We start from the raw sequence: 26,311 nt of genomic DNA, 5'->3' as shown, positions 1-26,311 counted from the left end.
TAAGAAAAAGCAACTCAAAAGGATCCTGAAACATTTGCTTATCACTCATCCCTAAAATTACTTCAACCAACTGTCTTTTGCCAATGCTAATAAATTCAGAAATAATTTAACACTGTTTGAGAGTTGCCATTTAAATTCCAAACTTTGAAATCTAAAATAGTCTCTGATCAGATGTACAATGGAAATTTTATAGAAAGATCATTACATGGTAAATTGGTTGCAAAAAGAAGAAATTTTATAGAAAGAAATACAATCCTCAAATAAAATAAACTAAAAATATTCCTAAGGATTAATTCTAAGGAGTTCAACAAAACAATTTTTAATATATTTTTAAAATATTTAATGCACATCTAACATGTCCCAGACACTGTTCTAGGCGTGGGGATATTTCAATGAACAAAATAAACAAAACTCCCTGTTTTTTGGAATTTACATGCTAGTATATACATATGATCATATACTCTTAATAATATGAACTTGGCCTTTTCCTATAGAAAATACTACTAAGGTAAATAAATGTTTTAAGACCAAACACATATCTCCCATAGCTGTCTATCACACAACAACATAAAACTAAATTTGAAAATATTTATAACACAGAGATACATTTAGCTACTGACTTCAAAACATTAGAAAATAAAGATCTTGTAAGAGAATGCAAGTCAAGTCAAACGTCCTAAAACTTACCTGAGTTAAGTGATTCACTTGTAAAGGGAGGTATTGACCAGATTTTACGTAAGTGTACTAGATTTTAGATAACTCTTAACAGATGTGAATTTATATACTAAAACTAAATATCCAGAATAATCCAGATATCAGAACTGTGGGCACAGGAGAACACTGGTTCTAGGAGGAGCAAGATTTTGATCATCTACGGTCCCACTTTACATATGGTAGCTACTTACACCTGTGGTTAACTTTGAATTAATTACAATCTAAAAATTAAAAATTCAGGCCAGGCACAGCGACTCACACTTGTAATCCCAGCACTTTGGGAGGCCAAGGCAGATGGATCACTTGAGGTCAGGAGTTCGAGACCAGCCTGGACAACATGGTGAAACCCCATCTCTTCTAAAACTAGAAATAAAATTAGCCAGGCGTGGTGGCGTGTGCCTGTCATCCCAGCTACTCAGGAGGCTGAAACAGGAGAATCACTTGAATTCTGGAGGCAGAGGTTGCAGTGAGCTGAGATCACATCAGTGAACTCCAGCCTGGGCGACAGAGCGAAACTCCATCTCAAAAAAAAAAAAAAAAAAAAAATCAGCTCCTCAGTCACACTAGCCACATTTCAAGCGCACATTTGCCACATAAGGCCGGTGACTACCATGTTGGACAATGCAGCTACGGTACATTTCCAATGCTGCAGGAAAGTCACATGGCCCGCGCTGCTGTGGGGAATCAGAAGAGGCACGCCATTCCTGGGAACAAACACCTCTTAGACAGGCTTTAAAAATTTGCCATTAACACGGAAAAAAAATCTTCTATTTCCATTCCTCCATCTTATTTTCTCACGTCCTAGACAATGTTTCTTTTTTTTACTCTTTCTCTCCCTATTTTCTCACATTTTTCCTATCCTTTTTTCTTATTTTTCTCTCACTACTTTTTCTAACAAAAACATGCAGTCCAGCTTTAATGATTCGATGCATTTATTTAGGGTTTTAAAAATTTCTCAGTGTTAAAATGTAAGGAGCTGAATGAACATTATTTCTAATGTGTTTTCGAAAAAAAAAAAAAGCCATATTTAGAGGAGACTGTTTTTTAAGGTTTGTGACCTTAGGTGTGTTTCCCCCACCTGAGAACATTATTCTTCCATAGAAAGGGTTTCTCACCATTGGAATCCGGGGTGAAAAAAAAAATTTGCAATTCTAGTTCTGGCCTCTGGGATTTCCTTGCACTGAGGCCGGGCTCAGTCCTCTGGGCCGCGAAGTGGGCGCGGAACCTGTCCGTCCGCCGAACTCCTACCGCCACCTAGCGGAGAGAAGGCGCAAGGGCTCCTTCTCCACTGGCGGTTGCCAGGCAACGAAGGCAGGCCCCGGCCCACGTTAAGGAGGAGGGCGCAGACCGAAGGACACCGAAAGAGCTGTAACAACCCCACTTTCGATTGGCTGAAGAGCTCTCATTCTTCTCATGAGCCAATGAGAAGAGGCACGCGGATGTCGTCAGACGCTATGCGACTCCTCCTACCCACGCTCTGGCAACGCGTCTGGAGACCGCGGTGGCTTACGTCGGACCTGCAGGCCTTGACTGCCCCATGCGCACCCCACAGCTGGCGCTCCTGCAAGTGTTCCTCCTGATGTTCCCCGATGGCGTCTGGCCCCAGCCCTCTTCCTCCCCAGCAGGGGCAGTGCCCACGTCTTTGGACCTGCAGCCAGGAACGGTTGGCGGAACCCTCCAGTCCTCTTCAGAGGCGACTGCAACTCGCCCAGCAATGCCTGGGATCTCTACAGTGGTCCCTACTCTCGTGACTCCCTCGGCGCCTGGGAATAGGACTGTGGACCTCTTCCCAGGTGAGGGAAAACGTTGTGGGGGTGGAAACTTACTTGTGAGATCTAAAATTCTGTGAGCAAAGTTGAACTGCCACAAAGCAGGAGTGGGGCTGTCGGAAGGAGGGTGAGCACCTGGGAGAGTTTGGGGATCCTCATCCCACTCAGTCTGTGTTGTCCTTTCATAGTCTTACCGATCTGTGTCTGTGACTTGACTCCTGGCGCCTGCGATATAAATTGCTGCTGCGACAGGGACTGCTATCTTCTCCATCCGAGGACAGTCTTCTCCTTCTGCCTTCCTGGCAGCGTAAGGTGAGCTTCGTTGCTCAGATGGAATCCTAAAGGGATTGGAGCCTACAATGGGTAACATTTGGATGTAAGAAGAGTTAGGCTTTGTGCCTCCTGCCCCTACTTCCACTCCTAGGACATTCCCTTGGTTTTTCCTAGGAACTGCCTTTTCTGATTCTCTAGAGCAGGGCTGGCCAGTAGAATAAGACCTTCGTGTCGTCCTATAGGTGTCCAAGGAGTCCTCTCTTTGGCATCTGGCCGATATTGCTAGGGCACTCTTCTAGAAGGGGCACCCGCCCCTTCTAAATATATCTTCTCCTTCCTCTTTCCTCACAGGTCCTCAAGCTGGGTTTGTGTAGACAACTCTCTTATCTTCAGGAGTAATTCCCCATTTCCTTCAAGAGTTTTCATGGATTCTAATGGAATCAGGCAGTTTTGTGTACATGTGAACAACTGTGAGTAGAAACATGTTGGCTGTTCTCATTTGCTAACACAGGAGTGTTATCATTTGTCTTCCCTGGGCCACATCGGAAGAATCGTCTTGGGTCACACGTAAAATACACTAACAATAGCTGATGAGTTTAAAAAAAAAACAGCAAAAAAACTCTTAGTGTTTTAAGAAAGTTTATGAATTTGTGTTGTTGGGCTGCATTCAGAGCCGTCCTGGGCTGCATGCGGCCGGTGGGTCGCAGGTTGGACAAGCTTGGTCTAACATTTATTGAGAATTGGCTTTTATTCTGGCCTTTTTTTCCATTTCTTTCTTTTTTAAACTTTTTTTCTTTTGTCCTTTGAATCTCTACCCCTTTCTGCCTTTTCTTTCTTATTACTGAATACATTTGCTTTTTTTTTCTTTTTTCTTTTCTTTTTTTTTTTGAGACTGAGCCTCCCTCTGTCATCAGGCTGGAGTGCAGTGGCATGATCTGAGCTCACTGCAGCCTCCACCTCCGAGGTTCAAGTGATTCTCCTGCCTCAGCCTCCCGAGTAGCTGGAACTACAGGCACGTGCCACCAGGACCAGCTAAATTTTGTATTTTTAGTAGAGACGGAGTTTCGCAGTGTTGGCCAGGATGGTCTTGATCTCTTGACCTCGTGACCCGCCTGCCTCAACCTCCCAAAGTGCTGGGATTACAGGTGTGAGCCACCGCGAACCAGCCACATTTGCAACTTTTTATATTCTATTGGCTGCGGATCAGAAAACTCATAAATAGCTTTAATTTCAATCCTTTTAATCATTCCTCTTAACTCAGATAATCACAGATAGACTATATCCCCCACTTACTACAATCTCCATGAGGGTACTAACTGAATCCCCAGTGCCTAACACATAGTAAGCACCAAATAATGTTTGAATGAATATCTTTGACAAATGAGTCTATGCCAACCTTATTTTCATTTCATGAGGCAACAGTGTAGGAGGAGCATTGGATTAGGATCTCAGTCCTGCCATTTCCTTACCAGCTATACAGACTTGGGCAAATCCCTTAGCATTTCTAGGCCCGTTTCTTCAACTACAAAGTGAGAAATAGTATCATTGGCTTTGTATACGAAAGTGCTCTACAACTGTAGAGTACAATAAAGATTTGAGATTATTTTTGGGGATGGTGAGTGGACTTAAAAATTTGCTGGTGATGGCTATAACATTTCTAAAGATGTTAAGCTAATCTATCTTTTTAAAATGTCGATGAAGCAAAATGTTCCTGCACAAAATGGATTTAAAGGTCTCTTGCATCCTGGAAGTCACCTCATCCTGATTTCATCTGACTGTTAATAAGATTTGCAAAACTATATTTGTCTCAGAAAACAACCAATTTTTGGTTTGGGGGGCCTTGAATTTGAAAGCAGTTATCAGGAGCCTTGTGGTTATTTAGATCGTAATAGGGTAAAGAGAACAAGGTGAATACTTCATTTTAAGATAAGGTTGTGGCCTGGCGCAGTGGCTCACGCCTGTAATCTCAGCACTTTGGGAGGCCGAGGTGGGCAGATCACTTGAGGTCAGGAGTTTGAGACCAGCCTGACCAACATGGTGAAACCCTGTCTCTACTAAAAATACAAAAAATTATCCAGGCATGGTAGTGGGCATCTGTAATCTCAGCTACTTGGGAGGCTGAGGCAGGCGAATCATGTGAGCCTGGGAGGCAGGCGGAGGTTGCAGTGAGCTGAGATTGCACCACTGCACTCCAGCCTGGGTGACAGAGCGAGAGTCTGTCTCAAAAAAAGGTAATGTTGTCTCTTCTTTTCCAAACATTTTACTGCCTTTTAAATCCAGCCTTATGATCATGCTCCAGGGTTATTGCAATGGCACCTACCTGGGGCTCCCTGCTTTTGATCCCCACTCCTGCCTCCCACACCATCCTGCACACTCCTTTGGGATCAGTGGATCTGAACTTTCTTTAACCAACACCACCTGAGGGAGGAATATGGCCACTTCCAATAGTAATTATGGTTCATTACATCAATGAACTTTTCCCTGAATGAGGCTGGGGTGTACATTCATGTTTAGTCTGAAAAAGAAAAGTTTCCCTTTGGTTCTGATTATTTGCCCACCTTCCTCACATATATACACATAGCATATACACACAGTATACACAGCTATAGAGAATCACTTCACTAGATTAATCTTTCTATAACTTTGCATTATGTTGCTTCCTTACTCCATTACTTCCCACTTCCCGTAAAATAACATCCAACTTCTTAGCTGGCCAGTCAAATCTCCTATTTGATCCAATTTAGTGTTCCTGGCTCTTTTAGCATTACTCTCTACTTGACCCTCTGCTTTGGCCGAACTCATCTACTCGTTGTCCTCAAGATATGCCCTGTATTTTTCCCAAGTTTGTATTTGCTTTTCTTTCTGACTCTATAGTTCCTTTTTCTTTCTGCATTTTGAAATTCCTGTATTTTCCATGAGTGTTTTCTTGCTTATCTATTGGAAGTAAGCCCATCCTCAGAAGTTCTAAAACATTTTGTTTGAGTCACCCTCTTAGAACCTATAGAATTTCTTATATTGTTATTAGTTTTTGTAAACATCATATCTTTCCAGGTAAATTGTCAACACCATGAAAGGATGGACCATATCTTTGTTTCCCCATGGTGCTTAGTATCTATTGGTACAGCCAGGCCTGGTGGCTCGTCCTGTAATCCCAGCACTTTGGAAGGCCAGGGCAGGAGGATTGCATGAGCCCAGGAGTTCGAGACCAATCCTGGCAACATAGCGAGACCCAGTCTTTACAAAACATAGTAAAATTAGCTGGGTGTGGTGGCGCATGCCTGTAGTACCAGCTACTTGGGAGGCTGAGGTGGGACGATTGCTTGAGCCCAGGAGTTCGAGGCTGCAGTGAGCTGTGATCATGCTACTGTACTGCAGCCAGGGCAACAGAGTGAGATCCTGTCTCCAAAATAAAACAAAATTTTAAAAAAAGTATCTACTGATAATGATCATCAGTAAATTATGTTTTTAGTCAAAGTCTGTGCAACATACTGGAGTGGGGAAAAACACCAGGAATAGGAGTCTGCAGTCTACTCTCGGCTCTGCAAGCTGGTGCTCTGGCTTTTTGCTACTCTTTTACCTCTGAGGATCGAAATTTCCTCATGGGATTAGGTCAGATGGTCTGTAGGTTTCCTTTGACATCTGAAATTGTAATAGAAGTCTAAATACCTTTAAGCTCTTTTAGGTGTAATATATCATCTATGATGGTAGAAATTTTAGGCAAAAATTCTACTTAGCCTATATTTATCATCACTACCGCCAATATCTTTGCACTGAAGTGAGAGATAAAATGTTAACTTTCTCTTATTCATTTAAGCCATGAAAAAATAGCTAGATAGATATTTTGCCATCTCAGTTCACCTTCTTTCTTAGCTTAACTTTAACTTTTATTTCATTTATAAAGATACAAATAACTGCATTTTACATGAGGTAAATATCTCTTCCATGTGGTTTTCAGGGTATGAGTTCTGAAGGAAATGTTAAAATAGCTCTTGGAAGCGTTAGGGTTTGAAGATTTCAGATCAGAGGTGGAAAGTGGCCCATAGACCAGCAGCATCAGCATCACCTGTTTCAGAGCAATGCTTTTCAGATTCCAATATGCATACACATTACCTGGAGATCTTGTTAACATGAAGATTTTGATTCAGGTCTGGGGAGTGGCCTGAGAGTCTGCATTTCTGAGAAGCTCCCAGGTGATCCCTGAGCTACTAATGTGTGCACCCCACTTTGAATAAGAAGGATCTAGGAGATGCATGGAGAGTGAGTAGTCTGAAAGGCCCCAGAATTGAGAGCTACATTCATGCTGACTTTTCAGGAGCTGAAAAATCAGATAATTAAGATGTTATCCATTATCACAGAGGATAAAGGTCAGGTTCATTTAACGTGGAATCCTCATTTGCTTTCAATGATGCAAGTATTGTAACCTCTTTTACTCTGTACAAATGACCATTAATTATATGAAGAATGAAACTGGCAAGGGGCATGTTTCCCAATGTTCTTTTTTCAATTTAGCACCTGAGTAGTAAAGCAGACAGAGTGTTGTCAATCACCTGCCATCCTCTGGGCAGGGGACAGCATCACAGCCCTTTTCCTACATCTCTCTACTGGTTCTAAAGTGCCATAAAGAGAAGACTGCAGGAGTTTGGGTAGATTTATACATTGCTATCATAGAAATTATAGAATTGTTCCAGAAAATACCCTTTTTAAGTATCTAAAATCTTGAATGGAGGAATTATAAGGCTTAAGCAATAAAATGCAACAAATCTATTAACTTGAGAGATAGTAACATTGTTAGGACTGGTCAGTTGAAGTTTAGAGGAAACAGGAAGATTTGGGAAGGACAGATCAAATAATTGTCATAATTGTCTCTAATTGTTCCATGTTCCTATGGAAATAGTGCAATTCTGTTAGAGACTCATTTGATATGGGGCAGACATGAGCATTATCGAGCTTCCTATTTTCTTTTCTTTTTTTTTGAGATGGAGTTTCGCTCTTATTGCCCAGGCTAGAGTGCAGTGGTGTGACCTCGGCTCACTGCAACCTCTGCCTCCCAGGTTCAAGCGATTCTTCTGATTACAGGTGCCTGCCACCATGCCTGGCTAATTTTTTGTATTTTTAGTAGAGACGGGTTTCACCATGTTGGCCAGGCTGGTCTCAAACTTCTGACCTCAGGTGATCCACCCGCCTCGGCCTCCCTAAGTGCTGGGATTACAGGCCTGAGCCACCACGCCTGGCTGAGCTTCCTATTTTCATCACAAATTGCTGATCATACACATTCTTGGCCATCAGTGACTTGAAACTGACTGGCATTCATTGACCATATTCTTATCTCAGATCTTCCTATTAAAACAATAATTCAGTTAGTAGTTTGTGAATAAATTAAGAAGTGATGGAAATCAGAATTGTTATTTCTGGAGATGGAGTATTGATTGGGAGCCTTCTGGGGAAATATTCTGTAACTTGATCTAAGTAGTGGTAATATAAGTATATAAATTTGTAAAAATTCTTTGAGTTTGCACTTAAGATTTGTACCCTGTATATTATGCTTCAATTAAAATATTTTTTAAAATTAGTTACTTGGCATATTTTTCTTTTATCTAAACTTCCCTTTTCTTTTAAAAAACATTTTAGCAAAATTAAACTATTTCCAGAAGCTTCAAAAGGTCAATGCAACCAACTTCCAGGCCCTGGCTGCAGAGTTTGGAGGCGAATCATTCACTTCAACATTCCAAACTCAATCACCACTGTCTTTCTACAGGGTGAGCCTGGGGAAGGGGATGGGATTGTTTGGTTTGGTTTTCACTCATAGCAGACAGCTGACAGGGTATCTTTGCAGCACTACCCTGCAGCTAGCTAAACCATTGTCAGCTCTTTGGAGGGCAGTACTGTCCACGTAATCATGCCCTTGAGTTAACCTTGTTTCTACTCTTTCTTTTCTGTTGTCGTCTAGTCCAGTCTCACTATGAACCAATTTTCTTTTATATTTTATTCAGGCTGGGGACCCCATTCTTACTTACTTCCCCAAGTGGTCTGTAATAAGCTTGCTGAGACAACCTGCAGGAGTTGGAGCTGCGGGACTCTGTGCTGAAAGCAATCCTGCAGGTGAATCCGGAGCAAAAGTACCAACCTTTTCATTCAGTTTAAAATAGGCTTTCTCACGTACCACTCTGTTAACTATTTGTGTTTAAGGTTTCCTAGAGAGTAAAAGCACAACTTGCACTCGTTTTTTCAAGAACCTGGCTAGTAGCTGTACCTTGGATTCAGCCCTCAATGCTGCCTCTTACTATAACTTCACAGTCTTAAAGGTAGGTGTCCTTTCTCTCCCTACGCTGTCACTACGATGAAGTTGAAGTGAACACGCTTCTCACTGTTGTGGGTTGTGGAAAGAGCATTGAACTAGAAGTCAGAATCCCCAGGAGCCGTGTAAAAGACAGAGGGCTTGGAAACCATATCTGAAGACAAATGCAATAACTGGGGATATATATCCAGGATAAGAGATCATCACCCTTCTCACTAATGGGATCGGCTTGCGAGGGTGGAAGGGGGAAAACACCTATTTCACCAAACTTCTTGCTTTTGCTATTCAGTAGAGCTCTGTCAGAGTAGACAGGCTTCACAGTCTATACCCTCCTGTCTGGCTCCACTTCCTGGCATTTTAGTGTAAAGAAGAGTCAGGTGGAATAGAGGAAGTAAATCATTCTAATATTTTGACTTCTCCCCTCCCCCTAAAAAAACCAAAGTCTATTGTTAGTAGTGTGAAACCATAAGCTCCTGGTGATTTTTGGTAAGGTAGATGCACACTCATGTCCCTGCTGTTCTCCTAGGTTCCAAGAGGCATGACTGATCCACAGAATATGGAGGTATGATGCTGTTGTACCAGGAAAAAGGAAAAAGAATATTTGGCTCCTCTGCATCTGAGGCAATTTTAGTCTAAGTTGTACTATTGAAAGATAAATGTAAGCGTGATATAGCAAACAATTAAGTAGATCTAAAATGGTGCTTTTGCAAGTACGTTCTACACAATTAATAGCCTCATATGAAACCAGGATCCATAAAGTGTTAGATAGGTTTGTAAACATTGGGTTAAATAAACTATATTTAGGCTGGGCTTCTTAATTTTTTTTAGAGGCAGGGTCTTGCTCTGTCACCCAGGCTGAAGTGCAGTGGCACGGTCACGGTTTACTGCAACCTAAACCTCCTGGGCTCAGCTAATCCTTCCACCTCAGCCTCCCGAGTAGCTGGGACTATAGACCTGTGCCACCACACCCAGCTAATGTTTTACTATTTTGTAGAGATGGGGATCTCGCTATGTTGTCCAGACTGGTCTTGAAGTGCTGGCCTCAAACAATTCTCCTGACTTGGCTTCCCAAAGTATTGGGATTATAGGCATGAGCCATCTCACCCCACCTGGAGTCTTTAATTTGCTAGAGGGCCTTATTAATCTTTAAGGGGAATACTGAATATAGTATTTCTCACAATTATTTGACTATGGAACCCTTGTTTTATATTTAATAGAACTAGTGTTCTGAGAAATAAGTTTTAAGAAGTGCTGGTTTAGAAAGACTTTTGAATTTAAGTTGTTGGCTGGTGATGGAAGAAGAGAGAAAGAGGGTGGTCAAGGGGAAGGAAAAATACTTACCTTAGCATGATATCTATTAATAGATACAAGACAAAATACCGCCTTCAGTTTTAGTTAACTGTTTGCTTCTTTTCATTGCTAGTTCCAGGTTCCTGTAATACTTACCTCACAGGCTAATGCTCCTCTGTTGGCTGGAAACACTTGTCAGAATGTAGTTTCCCAGGTAGGGATACTGACCTCAGATTCTGGACTGATGTATGTTGATCAACACTGCCAGAGGTGCCTCATCTTCCATTAAGTGTCAGACTGACCCCACTGAATTTTGTCTGCATTCTCTAACAATGTTGGGAATGCAAACTTGTTGCATTGGTAGATTCTTGGTTGTAATCCTTGTTAAAAGTAGCATACTGTGAATTTCAACAATTCCCAACAATTTTGAAATTAAACTTGTCAATAATTGAGCCCGTTATCCTCCCTACCAAGTTTCAGTTATTTCCATCACCACATCCTCCAGTATTTCAGGTCCAGGACATTAAAATTATTTCTGACACCTCTTCCGTTGCCCGCCTGCAGTCTGTTACTGATTCTTACTGACTGACCACATCTTCTTCCCTTGACACAGTCAGTATCATCTGAAAGTCTGAAGTAGATTAATCAACTTCTATTCCTCTGTTCTCTAAACAATCTAAGCTAAAAAAGTAAGAATTTTCTTAAGGCATCTTCTTAAAGACTATGCTCAGAAATTTAAGGTTACTTTCAATTGTTGTATCCCCAGCAACTATCTTTATTAATTCTGAAATATTGTGAGAGCCAAGTAAATCAGATTTCTGTTTCATGCTCACCTCTGCCTGTTTCTGCTTGCCCTCCTCTGCCCGTAATCAACTTATTTTTTCTACCCTTTCAATTCCTACCATAAACTCACCTACCCATAAACCCTTTTAAAGGGCTCTATCCAGTTTCTTTTTCATATACAAATATAATATGAAATCATCTTTATCTTTCATTGTATTTGTGTTTGGCATTTTTAACATTACTGTTTCAGTCTACCTCATTTAGTTATAAAAACACTCTTGAAGACAGAAAATTTTCTGTCCTGAACATATTTGGCCCAATAACTATTTTTTATTAATTGATTCTTTTTTCATTTCAGGTCACCTATGAGATAGAGACCAATGGGACTTTTGGAATCCAGAAGGTTTCTGTCAGTTTGGGACAAACCAACCTGACTGTTGAGCCAGGTGCTTCCTTACAGCAACACTTCATCCTTCATTTCAGGGTTAGGGCCCTTTTCTCATAGGGGATTTAGAGGGGAAGAAATACCAGGTTAGAAATAGTTCCTTTGCTTTTCTAATACATGTGAAATAGAATAAGAATATGAAGGCCTAGTTCATTCTGTCGATTGAGGCCTCAACATTTAATATTCCATAGTTTTACTACAAGTTGTAGTTATTCTACAAGTGTTTACTCATTAACATTTTCTCCAATTCTCTATCTGGCCCCCAACAAAGCAGGACTTCAATCTCAAATCAAAACTTTTTTTATAGTCATTTTGAATCATAAATTCAGCCAACACCTACAAAAATTCTTTAACTAGCTTTTCTCATATTTCTGGGCAGTCAGCATTTTATTCATTTCCCACTTAATCTGAGTGTTCAGTCTTAATCACCGCCATTTGGCTTTCTGCTACTTCTTTCCTCTTTTTGAACCCAGCATAGATTTTCTCAACTCTACCCTCAGGTGATCAACCAACTGCTGTGTCTCTCAGAACTCATCTCTGGAACATCTATAGTTAATTAAAATATGTATTTTTAAAATTACATTTAAAATCTTCAGATTTTAACCAGGCTGTGTTATTATTGCTAAATTGCTAGTAATTTTTGAGAAACAGGGTTAAGGGATCCTTAGTAGATTCTTGGTTGTAATCCTTGGTAAAAGCAGCATATTGTGAATTTCAATATTCAGATCATGAAGGATTTATTTTAGTGAGTTAAGAAAAGTGAAAGAAGCAAAATGCTACACTGTGGAAAGAAGCCAGAGCGTTCAGTGTAGCTCACTTATTGCATTGCGTTGCCTTAAGGAAGGGTATGGTGAAGCCAAGCAGTGGGAGGTGGGAAAGCATGCTTACCTCCATCATTGACTTCTCTTCACTCTTTCTGCAGGCTTTTCAACAGAGCACAGCTGCTTCTATCACCAGTCCTAGAAGTGGGAATCCTGGCTATATAGTTGGGAAGCCACTCTTGGCTCTGACTGGTGATGTAAGTTATTCAGTATCCTTTTTAGAGCTGGGTGGCCTGTTGCAACCTAATGAGAAAAGTGGCAAAGGCTTTCAAACTTATGTTAGACTAGCCAAAGGTGAGAAATTTTTTGTTCGTTTTAATGAGGTAGTTATATACTAATATATGGTTAATCATTTTTGGAATTGTAGTTGTCTCTGTGATTTTTTGAGAAAAAAAACCAAATTTGTGACTTGCACATTATGATAGTAATACAAAATAAATAGCATTAAGGGAGAATGAGAACATACATTTTACAATGCTGCCTCCTTTTTTTTTCTGTTATGATGTCCTTGATCATCACTTTTCCACTTTGGATGACCCTCTTACGGAGCCAGGGTAATGGAAGTTGCTCTGTTAACAGACATGAGGTACAGTTTGGAGTGAATGCAATATCTGGATGCAAGCTCAGGTAGTTCTTTGCTTCCACATCATTTCCTGCAATTTCACTGGGAATATGTAGGGAATATGCTGATATGGTAACTTTCATATTTTGAATGACTTCAGAAGATGCTAAATCAGGAATAGTGTTTTACTCTAGATAGTGTTAATATTGCTAAGAGTTTTCTGGCAGTTGTTAATACCTACTAAGGATTATACCCTCTGGTCTATTTTATAATATTTCCAATGTTTGGTTTAATATACAGTACTAATATGGGTATATTATTATGTTAGCATCAGACTTCGGCCTCCATGGTGTTTAATTATAGGTTGAAGAAGGCAGACTGCAGCCACTTGCAGCAGGAGATTTATCAGACTCTTCATGGAAGGCCCAGACCGCAGCATGTTGCCATCTTTGGTAATGCTGACCCAGCCCAGAAAGGAGGGTGGACCAGGATCCTCAACAGGCACTGCAACATTTCAGTAAGGAGAGAAATACACTTTCTGTTGAAGACTCATTTTTACCCCTTTGTATATCATGGATAGTAAGATTAAAACCAGCCTTGTCTCCATAGATAATGTGTTTGTCATAGAAGGAAGAGTATAAGAAATCATGCCCACTCAAAGCCCCTTTTTTTTTTTTTTTTTTTTTTTTTTTTTTTGAGATGGAGTCTCACTCTGTTGCCCTGGCTAGAGTGCAGTTGCGTGACCTCAGTTCACTGCAACCTCCACTTCCTGGGTCCAAGGGATTCTCCTGCCTCACTCAGCCTCCCCAGTAGCTGGGACTACCAGGCACCTGCCACCACACCTGGCTGATTTTTGTATTTTTAGTAGAGGTGAGGTTTCAACATATTGGGCAGGCTGATCTTGAACTCCTGACCTTGTGATCCACCTGCCTTGGCCTCCCAAAGTGCTGGATTACAGGCGTGGGCCACCGTGCCTGGTCTTTTTTTGTTTGTTTGTTTTTTGTTTTTTTTAAGACAGGATCTTGCTCTATTACCTAGGCTGGAGTGCAGTGGCATGATCATGGCTCATTGCAGTCTCAATTTTCTGGGCTCAAGCGATCCTCCCACCTCAGTCCCTCGAGTAGCTGGGACCGCAGGCATATGCCACCATGCCTAGATAATTTTTTGATTTTTTTGTAGAGACAAGGTCTCACTATGTTGTTCAGACTGGTCTCAAACTCCTGGGCTCAAGTGATCCTCCTGCTTGGCCTCCCAAAGTGCTGGGATTACAGGCATAAGCCACTGTTCCCAGCCTGAAGTAATTTCAGGTTAGGTTTAAAATACCTAATGTATTTTCGTTACTTAGAAAAAAATTTGAAGGCAGATAATCTACAGATTTCTGTTGTTCAAAAATCTCATCATGTATTTCAAATATTTTATATTCTTGAATATTTGGTCAGCACAGACTTTCATGAGGTTAAAATTGTGCTCTTTCTGTTGTAATTATAAAAATTTATATTTTTACAATCATTTGCATGAAAATGCATTATCTGGTTAAAAATCAAAACCATATAGAATGATATGCCTTTCTGCATCTTGCAATTAATCCTCCTGGAGTGCTGCATTAGGTATACCATGTTTCTATTCTAGAAACTTTCGAGGTTCTCTGATGGCTTCCAAACAGACTACTTGGATGCACTTCATAATCTAACCCTTAGGTATCATCTTCTTTGACTTTACACTGCTCCTGTGTTCAAGTCCTTTACTTTAGCCACATGATCTGCTCAAGCCAGTTACTCAGTAACTTATCTAAATTAATCAATGAAGCCAAGTGCCGTGGCTCACACCTGTAATCTCAGCACTTTGGAAGGCTGAGGCAGGCACATCACTTGAGGTCAGGAGTTCGAGACCAGACTGACCAACATTTTGACCAAAATACAAAAATTAGCCAGATGTAGTAGCAGGCATCTCAGCTACTGGGGAGGCTGAGGCAGGAGAATCGCTTGAATCCAGGAGGCAGAGGTTGCAGTGAACTGAAATCACACCACTGTACTCCAGCCTGGGCAACAGAGTGAGACTCCATCTCAAAAAAAAAAAAAAAAGATCGAAGGTCAGGCATGGTGGCTTACACCTGTAATCCCAGCACTTTGGAAGGCCGAGGTGGGTGAATCACAACATGAGGAGTTCAAGACCAGCCTGGCCAACATGGTGAAACCTTGTCTGTACTAAAAATACAAAAAAAAAAAAATTAGATGTAGTGGTGGATGCCTGTAATCCCAGCTACTCGGGAGGCTGAGGCAGGAGAATCGCTTGAACTTGGGAGGCAGAGGTTGCAGTGAGCCGAGACTGCGCCCCTGCACTCCAGCTAGGTGACAGTGTGAGACTTTGTCTAAAAAAAAAAAGATCAGGAATAATAACATAGTCTTATTGTGAACTTTTGTGTTTTTCCACTAAGCTACTTTGCCCTCCTTATTACTGAATAATGCTTGAGAAACAACGGCTTAATGCATGGTGATTGACTATAGGCAACCATCAGGCAATTCAAGCAGATGCTTCTTTACCCTTCTGCAGGCTATCAACTGTACTTCCTGCTGTCTCATACCAGTTTCCCTGGAGATCCAGGTATTGTGGGCATATGTAGGTCTCCTGTCTAACCCGCAAGCTCATGTATCAGGAGTTCGATTCCTATACCAGTGCCAGTCCATACGGGTAAGTCATGGCTCATAAAGGACCACTAAGCCTTGCAAAGCCTAGATTGTTTTATCAGCCATTTGTTAATCAAATCATTTTTTACCTTCCAAGAGTCAATTTATGTTAGCAACCAATGTTTGTTTAAAGTGAGCTGACATAATTAATTGTCAAGTCTATGCGCCCTGCCTGATTACTGAAATTAACGTGTTGTCATGAATACAGCTTATATCCTTTTTTTTAAAAAAAAATCTGACCCCAGATTATAGTACAGGTTAATTTTTTTTCAGTAATCCCACCATTATTACTATTCTGATTGATTCAACCACAGAAAACACCTTCCATAATTGTTCAGTCTGTCAGCCACACAGTTATATGAGTCCCTGAGTCTGTTGATTGTGATTAAAGTTACCACTGTGACTAGTTTATAGTCACCAGTTCTTAATTGTATCTGTGCCATTAAATGAACACTTTTAATCTGTAGCAAACATATACCTATTGTTTATTATGTGCCTTAGGAGAGCTTTAGCATCTGCCTTGGTGTTTGAACCAATCCTTAGCTATAGAAGTTTAAAAACACGGTATTTTCATTTTACTTAGAAATGACTAGGTCTGGCCGGGCGCGGTGGCTCAAGCCTGTAATCCCAGCACTTTGGGAGGCCGAGATGGGCGGATCACGAGGTCAGGAGATCAAGACCATGCTGGTGAACACGGTGAAACCCCGTCTCTACTAAAAAATACAAAAAATTAGCCGGGCGAGGTGGTGGGCGCCTGTGGTCCCAGCTACTCGGGAGGCTGAGGCGGGAGAATGGCGTGAACCCAGGAGGCGGAGCTTGCAGTGAGCTGAGATCCGGCCACTGCACTCCAGCCTGGGCGACAGAGCCAGACTCCGTCTCAAAAAAAAAAAAAAAAAAAAAGAAATGACTAGGTCCTAGTGAAATTATTCACATATAAACTGGCATGCCAATTTAGTAACTTATAATGAAAATCAAACAGATTTAAATTCTTACCTTGCACTGTACTTACATCCCAGAAATGAAGTAAACTTGAGACTACATTTAGGTCAGAAGTAAAATACCTTTGAGTCTCCCTCACAACAGGGTTGGGCAAGTTACTTCTCTTTACCTAGAAATGGGGTCAACACTCAGGTTACCAGAAACTGTATTAATGAGAACATTCAATTACATTTTTTAGTTCCTGTGTTGTTTGGAAAGATACCCACAGGACCATTACACCTGTAATTCCAGCACTTTAAGAAGCTGAGGTGGGCAGATCACTTGAGGTCAGGAGTTTGACACCAGCCTGGCCAACATGGTGAAACCCTATCTCTACTAAAAACACAAAAATTTGCCAGGCATGGTGACGCATGCCTGTAGTCCCAGCTACTTTGGAGGCTGAGTCATGAGAATTGCTTGAACCCAGGAGGCGGAGGTTGCAGTGAGTCGAGATAACGCCACTGCACTCCAGCCTGGGTGACAGAGCAAGACTCCATCTTAAAAATAAAAAAAATAAAAAAAAAATAAAAAAAAAGATTTGAACAGATACTTCACAAATGGAGATAAATAATTGATCAATAAACATGGAAAGGTATTCAACATCATTAATCATTAGAGATATGCAAATTAAAACCGTGCACTACTACTACATGCCCACAAGAATGGCTAAAACAAAAAAGACTGACAATCATGTTCCAAGAACGTAGAATAACTGGAATTCTCATACATTGCTAGTAGAAATGAAAATTGGTCTAAACTTTTACAAATGCATCTTCCGTATGAATCCGCAATTTTACTCCTAGGTGTTTACCCAAGAAACATTAAAACATATGCCCCAAAAAAGGCTTGTGCAAGAAAGTTTATAACAGCCCTATTCATACTCACTCAAAACTGGAAACAACCCGAATATCCATCTTGAGGAGAATGGGCAAATTACAATACATTCACACAATGGAATACTACTTAGCAGTAAAGCAGAATGAATTACTGATACACAAAACAACATAGATGAATGTCAGAAACATTTATCTTTAGGGAAAGAAGCCAGACACACACACACACACACACAAATAATAATAATAATTAATCTTTAATGATAAAAGTCAGAAAGTGGCTACTTCTGGGAAAGGGACACGAAGGAGCTCTGAAATGATGGACAAAGTCCAGACCTTGCTTTGGGTATTGGCTATAAAGCATATATAATTGGCAAAACTCATTGAACTAAATACTTAAGATGTATGTATTTTATTGTTTATAAATTGTACCTCAATAAAAATATTAAAACCAAACAAAAAGACATTTAAGAAAACATGAGAGGCTGGGCACAGTGGCTCACACCTGTAATCCCAGCACTTTGGGAGGCCGAGGCGGGCAGATCACTGAGGTCGGGAGTTTGAGACCAGCCTCCCGGTGAAACCCTGCCTCTACTAAAAAAAAAAATACAAAAATTAGCTGGGCAAGGTGGCACACGCCTGAGTCGGTAATATATGTGTCTGATAAAGTTCTTGTATATGTAAAATAAGGAACACTTACAGCTCATTAATGAGTTACACACTTGTACCAAAGATGAATTTGTTATAATTGATAGTCTGAATGCAGCTACAAAAACACACCTAAAAGATAGTATCCACAACTTTTTCTTTAATAGTTTTTATTTGTACCGATTTTACATAGGGTATTAACATATAATGGTTTAAAAATTGTGATCATACAGATGTAATATATTGGGTGTACTTCTTATTACCAAAGCCTAACGTAACCTAATCCAAGCTCTTCATGCTGTTACAAAGTAAATCTTATTTTGGTACAAAGGGTTTTATTGTACTGTAGATTGAATTGAAGCAAATAACCACCTGAACTTTACAAAGTGTTAAAACAAAATTGCTGGTGGTAATTTCTTAAGTAAACATCATGAAATATTATAGCTTAAAGTAGAAATAAAGTAAGTCAACCATACATAACAGAACTGGACCCACAGTAAATGAAATGTATTGACTGGGCTATGTATCTTTTGTCTGTCTTGATAAAAGAAATGAGGTGACCAGATTTTGAGGGAGTTATTTTTCCCCAATGCTCTTCCTGTTGCACACACTAAATAAACAGTGAATTGTCTAATTTTGCATATCTATAACTTTTAAAACACAAATGGGAAAACTTTAGACTTGAGAATCAAAATAAAACACACTGAATATACTCAAAGAACCTTGTTCTTCATGTGATACTAAAACTCAAAATCTAAAACGGATCAATAGGCTGGTGCAGTGGCTCACACCTGTAATCTCAGCACTTTGGGAGACTGAGGTGGGAGGACCACTTGAGCCCAGGAATTCAAGACCAGCCCAGGCAACATAGTGAGACCCTATCTGTACAAAACATCAAAAAATTAGCTGGGCCCAGTGGCATGCACCTGTAGTCCTAGCTACTCGGGAGGCAGAGGTGGGAGGATTGCTTGATTCTAAGAGGTCGAGGGTGCAGCGAGCCATGTTTGTACCACTGCACTCCAGCTTGGGTGACAGAGTGAGACCCTGTCTCAAAAAATAAAATAGGCCAGGCGTGATGGCTCGTACTTGTAATCCCAGCATTTTGGGAGGCCGAGGTGGGTGGATTGCCTGAGTCCAGGAATTTGAGACCAGCCTGGGTAACATGGTGAAACCCCATCTCTACTAAAAAAAAGAAAATACAAAAAATTAGCTGCACGAGGTAGCACATGCCTGAACCTCAGCTACTCGGGAGGCTGAGGTGGGAGAATCACCTGAGCCAGGAGAGGTCAGGGCTGGAGTGAGCCAAGATTGCACCACTGCACTCCAACCTGGGCAATCGGAGTGAGACTCTGTCTTAATAAATAAATAAAAATAGGTCAGTAACATTTAGTATTACCTGGTTACCTAGTAAGTGCAATTTAAGCTTCTTTTAATTGGACTATCTACTAGGCTGCATTTACTCCAAACTTCTATATAATTATGGAAGCAATTTTAAAAATAAATGCAGAGTAAGCATTTCATTTGAAATATTTGTTAATAAATACATTAATTAATTAAGCACAACCATTAAGATCCTAATTACCATGTGACGGGAAGGAAAAAGGATCAAATAGATCTGTAATTGCTAACTCTTAAATAGCTGTGACATACTTTCTACTTTGTGATTTGTTAATCTCTTATTATGTTAGTTCCCTACCTCCAAAAAAATATCTCCACTCATTTGTTTAAAAAAAAATCTTTATTGAGTGCTTACTCTGTGCCAAGTACCATGCCTGGAACTAGGTATAGACAGGTGAAGCGGACAGACATCATCCATAGAAGGTGTGAGGTACTGCTGAGGTGATCAGTTCTAATCTGTGTAGAAATTCACCAGCAGATACTGAAGGCCTGAACTTGGGTGGGAGTTTGGAGGGCTTTGAGAAGTGACAGAATTCAGATTTAGAGATGCCACAGATAAGACTTGACTGTGTAGATGTGGAGGTTGAGGGGGAAGGAGTCAAGGATCCATGTGTTATTTTGATAAATTCATACACTATATGATGATCAAATCGGTATTTAGGATACCCATCACCTTGAACATTTGTCATTTCTTTGTGGTTGGGAACATTTAAAATCTCCTCTTCTAGCTATTTTGAAATACACAATATATTGTTATTAATATAGTCGCCCTACTATGCCGTTGAACACTTAGTTATCCTTGACTTACCTGTTTCTGAGATAATGTATTGACTTTCTATTTTTGTAGGTCAGTTCAGCTCTGTTATTTTCCTCCTACCCTTCCCACCACTCTCCCAGTGTATTTGCATCAAATTATTAAATCAGTATTCAATGTTTCATCATGATGTTTATGTAAATATGCATGCTGCAGCAAGTATTCAATTTTCTGAAATTAATAATTACCTATTTCACTCTTAGTTTTCTTTGAACTAATAGCTAAGGCTTCTCACACTGTTCAACAGCTCTGTAAAATTTCTCTCAATGCAGCTTTTCAAACAGTTGAACGTGCCATATTATCTATCAGTTCCACATTTTCCTACATATTTTCTTCATGGAGACCCCCATAACCCCATAACCTGATGTAGTGTGGACTAGTTGCTGCCCTGCAGTTGTCAAGGGACTTTCTTGTACTGCCAACTAGGGTATTATTCTTAACTTGTTTAGTTTACTGATTCACTGTTTACTGGAACTACTTCTTCCTTTTTCTTGGTTTATTCTCTTGTGTTTATGGAATTTGAGTCTAATAATTTTGGGGGGAAGATGCATGTAAAGTATTTCTTTTTCTTTAGTTCACATTGTCTGAAAATATCTTTATTCAATCATCATCATCATCATTATGCTTAAATGATCATTTGTTTAGATGTAACATTCTAGACTGAAAATTATTTTCTTTTCTTTTTTTTTTTTTGAGACGGAGTCTCGCTCTGTCGCCCAGGCTGGAGTGCAGTGGCCGGATTCACTTAAAATTTTGAAGGCATTCTTTCTTCTAGTTTCCAATATTGCTGTTCAGAGGCCATTTTAAGATCTTTTTATTCTTGATAGTCTGAAGTTTTCACAAGTTTATACCTTGAGTAGATCTTTTCTTCATTGATTATACCAAAATTTTTACTCTGAAACTCAGTTCTGAGAATTTTCTATTATTATTACATGATTAATAATTTCCTTCCCACTCTTTTCTCCGATCTCTTTTTTTTTGGAACTCCTATTCATCTCTTAGGGTGTCGCTAGATTGAATCTCTATTTCTTTTTCTTTTCTCTTGTTGTCTATCTCCTTATCTTTTTGTTCTTCCTAAAAAAGATTCTCAACTTTATCTTTTAACCTTTTTACTGCATTTTTTATTTTGGCCATCAGATTTTTAATATCTAAGCTCTTCCTTATTCTGTTTCTTTTCATAATATCTTTTTTCATGTATCCCTGAAGATACTAACAACTTTGCATCTTCATCTTTCATTGTCTGTGTTTCCTCTGAGTTGTTTATTCTGTTCATTTGGTACGGTTTTCTCTTTATTGTGAGAAACTTTCCCCATGTTTGTCAATCTTCAACTCTCTATCCAAAATAAGAGTAAGCTGTTAAGCTGACTGAAAGCTCTGTGGTTGTGGGTGACACTGACTGACTTGTGGCCTTCACTGTGGAGCAGTTATCCGTAAGCATTTTAGAGCTAAATTAGAGAAGGGATAATTCTCCATTTTTCGTTCCATGCCTCATTCTGACCTTCTCTATGCCCAATGTCCCTGAGTCCAGAATTTATCTGGCTTAAGTTGTTTAGTCTCTTGTTGAGGGGGAAAAGGAATAGTTGCCTGATTGCATTGAAGGGATATCATTTAGTAATGATTTTCCATCCATCCCTCACCCTTCCTCTGTTACCTCCTGTCACTGAGTCTTGAGAGTTCCACAGAGAAAATCTGCTTGTGTCTTGTCTCTGAAAACTTTCAGGCTTGGCCTTCTTTCCCTCTGTTAAACCTTGCTGCCATCTGCTTTCTGGTTTTGCATATTACGATGTCTCCCCATTCCAGTGAACATGGAGTTTTTGTATCTGTTTCTTGTTGGATTGGAATGGTTTGAAGACATAGAGGGAGAAGACACGTCTTTATGCTGCTGTCTTCAAATCTAGTAGTAGCTCTTAATGAGCACATATTCTGGGTGCCTCTGAAAGAACAACTCAGTTTGGACAATGTTTGTCATGTGGGGTTTCTCTGCCACTGAAACACCACTATAAAGATATTAATATATATACTTGAGCAGACATTGGCCTAAAGGTTGCCTTCTTGGGTTAATAGTTACATTAGAGTTCAATTCTGGGTATGGGGTGACCTCAAGGCTACAGAAATTCCCTGATTTGGGAGTTCGAGGAGGCTAATGATACTCTTTTTCCCTGCCTAAGTTTGAAACCGATTAAAAGGAGTCAGATAAAGATAATCAGATATCAGTTTTATTACTAATTAACACTAGGTGGATATGATTTGGGTATATAGCAATGTTCAATACCACACTCTTCCATCATGAGACTACTATCCCAATTCCAACCACAGCTCCTTTGGGAATTCTCCTGGGACTGCTAGTGGGCAGTTTCAAATCTGCCCCCCTCCTAAAAGCTCTGAAATAAGTTAGAATAACACATTGATTCAATCAACTTCTAGATGACACTGAACCCATAGCTGAAAAATCATTCCCTATTCCATTTCCCATCCCAAAGTATTTCTCACCATTTCAGCCAGTATAGGTCACCAGGCATTTTGCAGTGGGTTTACATAACAATATTAACATGCTTCAGTAATGTCAGCTGTGAAGATTTGCTCCAAAAATTGAATATATGTCCTCTCCCCATTATAAAATTCCTGAAGGAAAACTAAAGTCCTAATACTAAATCCTTTTGTAAGTTTAAGTCAAAAGAAAGTTTATTACTTATTCATAGGGAATAAGTTCTTATCCATTTTCTTTCTCTGATTAGTCTCAGCCAGTCTTCAATGCCTGGCCGGAGTTAGGAATCCCTCGGCAGCTTCAGCCTGGGCTGGCCATCCTTGTAATGTATGTGGTTCTTTCAGTGCCTCAGAAGTTATATTAATCCTATGCCAAGTCCCTCATGAGCCTTACTATGTTAAAAAAAAAAAAAAAAAAAAGGCCGGGCACGGTGGCTCACGCCTGTAATCCCAGCACTTTGGGAGGCTGAGGTGGGTGGATCACTAGGTCAGGAGATCGAGACCATCCTGGCTAATACAGTGAAATCCTGTCTCTACTAAAAATACAAAAAATTAGCCAAGGTGTGGTGGCAGGCGCCTGTAGTCCCAGCTACTCGGGAGGCTGAGGCAGGAGAATGGCGTGAACCTGGGAGGCAGAGTTTGCAGTGAGCCGAGATCGCGCCACTACACTCCAGCCTGGGCGACAGAGCGAGACTCCATCTCAAAAAAAAAAAAAAAAAAAAACTAAAGAATTAATTTGAATGCAAGATTAGCACGAGACTAACTCCAGACCCACTTAAAAACAAACTTTGGGAAGCTGAGGCAGGAGGATCACTTGAGGCCAGGTGTTTGAGATCAGCCTGGGCAACATAGCAAAATGAACATGGAAATTTTCCTCGGACTATAAACAGTTATTTTGTTAAACTTGAAGATTTTCTTCATTCACCCTCCTTCATTCTGATGCACATATTATGCATCTGGCTCTGAAATGAGTTAGAATAGCACATTGATTAAATCAACTTATAGACAACACTGACAACTGCCCCTACAAAAAAAATATAATAATAAAAATTAGCCAGGCCGGGAGCAGTGGCTCACACCTGTAATCCCAGCACTTTGGGAGGCTGAGCCAGGCGGATCACTTGAGGTCAGGAGTTCGAGACCAGCCCGGCCAACATGATGAAACCCTGTCTCTACTAAAAATACAAAAAAGTTAGCTAGGCATGGTGGTAGGTGCCTGTAATCCCAGCTACTCGGGAGGCTGAGGCATGAGAATCGCTTGAACCTGGGAGACAGAGGTTGCAGTGAGCCAAGATTGTGCCACTGCACTCCAGCCTGGGTGACAGAGTGAGACTCCATCTCAAAAAAAAAAAAAAAATTTAGCCAGGTGTCGTTGTGCACTCCTATAGTCTTAGCTACTCAGGAGGCTGAGGCAGGAGGATCACTTGAGCCCAGGAGGTCAAGTCTGCAGTGAGCGATGATTGCACCACTCCACTCCAGTCTGGGTGACAGAGCAAGATCCTGTCTCTAAAAACAAACAAGTGGCAGTCCCTAGGAGAGTTATTCCAAGCAAAATTATGTTCCCAGAGCTTGGTACTTACTGTTGCCAAAGACCACAGCAAATGCATAATATGTTCATCAGAGTGAAGGACGGTGAATGAAGAAAATTTTCAAGTTTAACAAAATAATTATTTATTGTCCAAAAATTATAATCAAAAGTTTGCTTGTTGAGCTGAGTCAAAACAAAGGGAATTCATTTTAGATAAACATGATTCCAGACATCATCAGGCTGCAGCTATATCTACCAAAGCTACATCTGTTAGGTCAGATACTTGAGTCAGTCTGACAAGATCCCTTCTAGGAACATCTGTTTTATTTGACATGAATTGGTGGGTGGTTGGAAAGATCCTTCCAACCCTGAGAGTCTGTGAGTGACCTTTCTTTCTGCCATTTGAGAAGGAATAGAATTGCTACTATTACTTCCACTTGTACATATGTACTGTTTCAGAGCCTGGAGGCTTCTGATAGAGTAGAGCTGCTAAGCACGTAAGAGTAGCAGTTTTGCCATGTGGCCTCTCTGATATCAGGCAGCTCCCCAGCTAAGGGAAGCTAGAGTCAGGGTTTGGGTAGGTGTTAACTGTTCAGTTCTGCTATCATTGACTGTTGCTAAGATATTCATTTCCTTGTGTCTCACTGAAAGAGAAATACATAGGACCAATATGAGATAAAGGTATATCTTGCTTAAAATAATTAATTTCTCTCTTCAGGAAAAGTAATGATAATAGCCAAGTTAGAGTGCTATATGAATGGGTACCAAGCGCTGACCTGTCATTGACTTTCTTCCTGTAGGATTCTCAACAAGTTACAGAAGTATCTTTGACAACTATTGTGAACTTTGTGGACATTACCCAGAAGCCAGAGCCTCCAAGGGGCCAACCGAAAATGGACTGGAAATTGCCATTTGACTTCTTCTTTCCCTTCAGAGTGGCATTCAGCAGAGGAGTATCCTCTCAAAAATGCTCAGTCTCTCCCGTCCTTATCCTGTGCCTCTTACTACTTGGAGTTCTCAACCTAGAGACTATATGAAGAAAAGAAAATAATCAGATTTCAATTTTCCCTGTGGGAAACTCTGAGGCAGCCACTTATCTTGGCTAAATAGATCCTCACCTGCTCATGACCAAAGAGCATTTAGGATAATAGAGGACCTACCTGAAGGAATCCTTGTATATGAAAGGAGTTATTTTAGAAAAGCAATAAAAATATTTTATTCATCATAGCTCTCTGCTTTGGGCTCTGCAGACCACCAGGTACACAGGAGGCCCTCTGCTTCTCAAGCTGGGAAGGCCAAGAGCCTTCCTTCAGCCTTTCTGGTTATGTTACACCTAGCTGAATGTTTACAAGGTCTGGATCCATCTGCCCTCAGGCACAGTTGGGCCAAGCAGAAAGAGAAACACTTCTGCTGTCACCTTGAGTGACCTCAGGAGTAGCTTCCCTCTGGACTGTAGAGGAGCTAATTGTTTGGAACAGAAAACTGCTGGCTGTCGATTTTGTCCGGTTCCTTTGCCAACATCTGGGCACACCCTTTGCCCACATCTGGGCACACCCTTTGCCCAGACACGAGTGGGGAAAGCAGTTTTTTCTCCTCAGTTTCCAAAGTAAATGGGGAATCCCAGCTTTCTTTTCTACTAGCAAATGACCATACCATTTGTTTCTGCCTTTTTCTTCCGTTCATTGTGGTGAGGAAAAATAAAACTGGTTGAGAGCTTTGTTGTATTAATTCCAGCAGCATGGTAGAAGGCAGCTGACCTGTGGTCTGCCTCCTGATTATGCGTCTATGTGTGTGAGGTTTGGGAAAAAAAGGCCGGATAGAGTGGCTCATTCCTATAATCGCAGCACTTTGGGAGGCTGAGGCAAGAGGACTGCTTGAGGTCAGGAGTTTGAGACCAGCCTGAGCAATGTAGCAAGACTGCATCTCTACAAAAAATTGAAAAGCTGGCCGGGCACAGTGGCTCACACCTGTAATCCCAGCACTTTGGGAGGC

At 40.6% G+C, this 26,311-nt stretch overlaps 1 protein-coding gene across 2 annotated transcripts; it reads left to right on the top strand.

Annotated features, from left to right (window-relative positions):
- The first annotated feature begins 2,007 nt into the window (after positions 1-2,007).
- Positions 2,008-26,043, top strand: TCTN3 (tectonic family member 3). Of its 2 annotated transcripts, XM_025396508.1 has the most exons (14): positions 2,008-2,507; positions 2,672-2,795; positions 3,108-3,226; positions 8,385-8,512; positions 8,747-8,855; positions 8,943-9,058; positions 9,578-9,613; positions 10,475-10,555; positions 11,483-11,608; positions 12,492-12,598; positions 12,922-13,017; positions 13,316-13,469; positions 15,503-15,640; positions 25,120-26,043. In XM_025396508.1, the coding sequence occupies exons 1-14, from the start codon at positions 2,252-2,254 to the stop codon at positions 25,354-25,356; spliced, it is 1,827 nt and encodes a 608-aa protein (XP_025252293.1). In that variant the 5' UTR covers positions 2,008-2,251; the 3' UTR covers positions 25,357-26,043. The 2 variants fall into 2 exon arrangements, with proteins under 2 accessions (XP_025252293.1, XP_025252294.1); XM_025396509.1 differs by lacking the exons at positions 8,385-8,512; positions 8,747-8,855; positions 10,475-10,555; positions 11,483-11,608.
- Positions 26,044-26,311: the final 268 nt, after the last annotated feature.

The sequence above is a fragment of the Theropithecus gelada genome, chromosome 9 (assembly GCF_003255815.1).
Source record: "Theropithecus gelada isolate Dixy chromosome 9, Tgel_1.0, whole genome shotgun sequence".
In the NCBI taxonomy this organism is placed as follows: Eukaryota; Metazoa; Chordata; class Mammalia; order Primates; family Cercopithecidae; genus Theropithecus; species Theropithecus gelada.
Note: the sequence above shows the minus strand (reverse complement) of the source record. Positions and strands in the feature narration are given on the sequence as shown.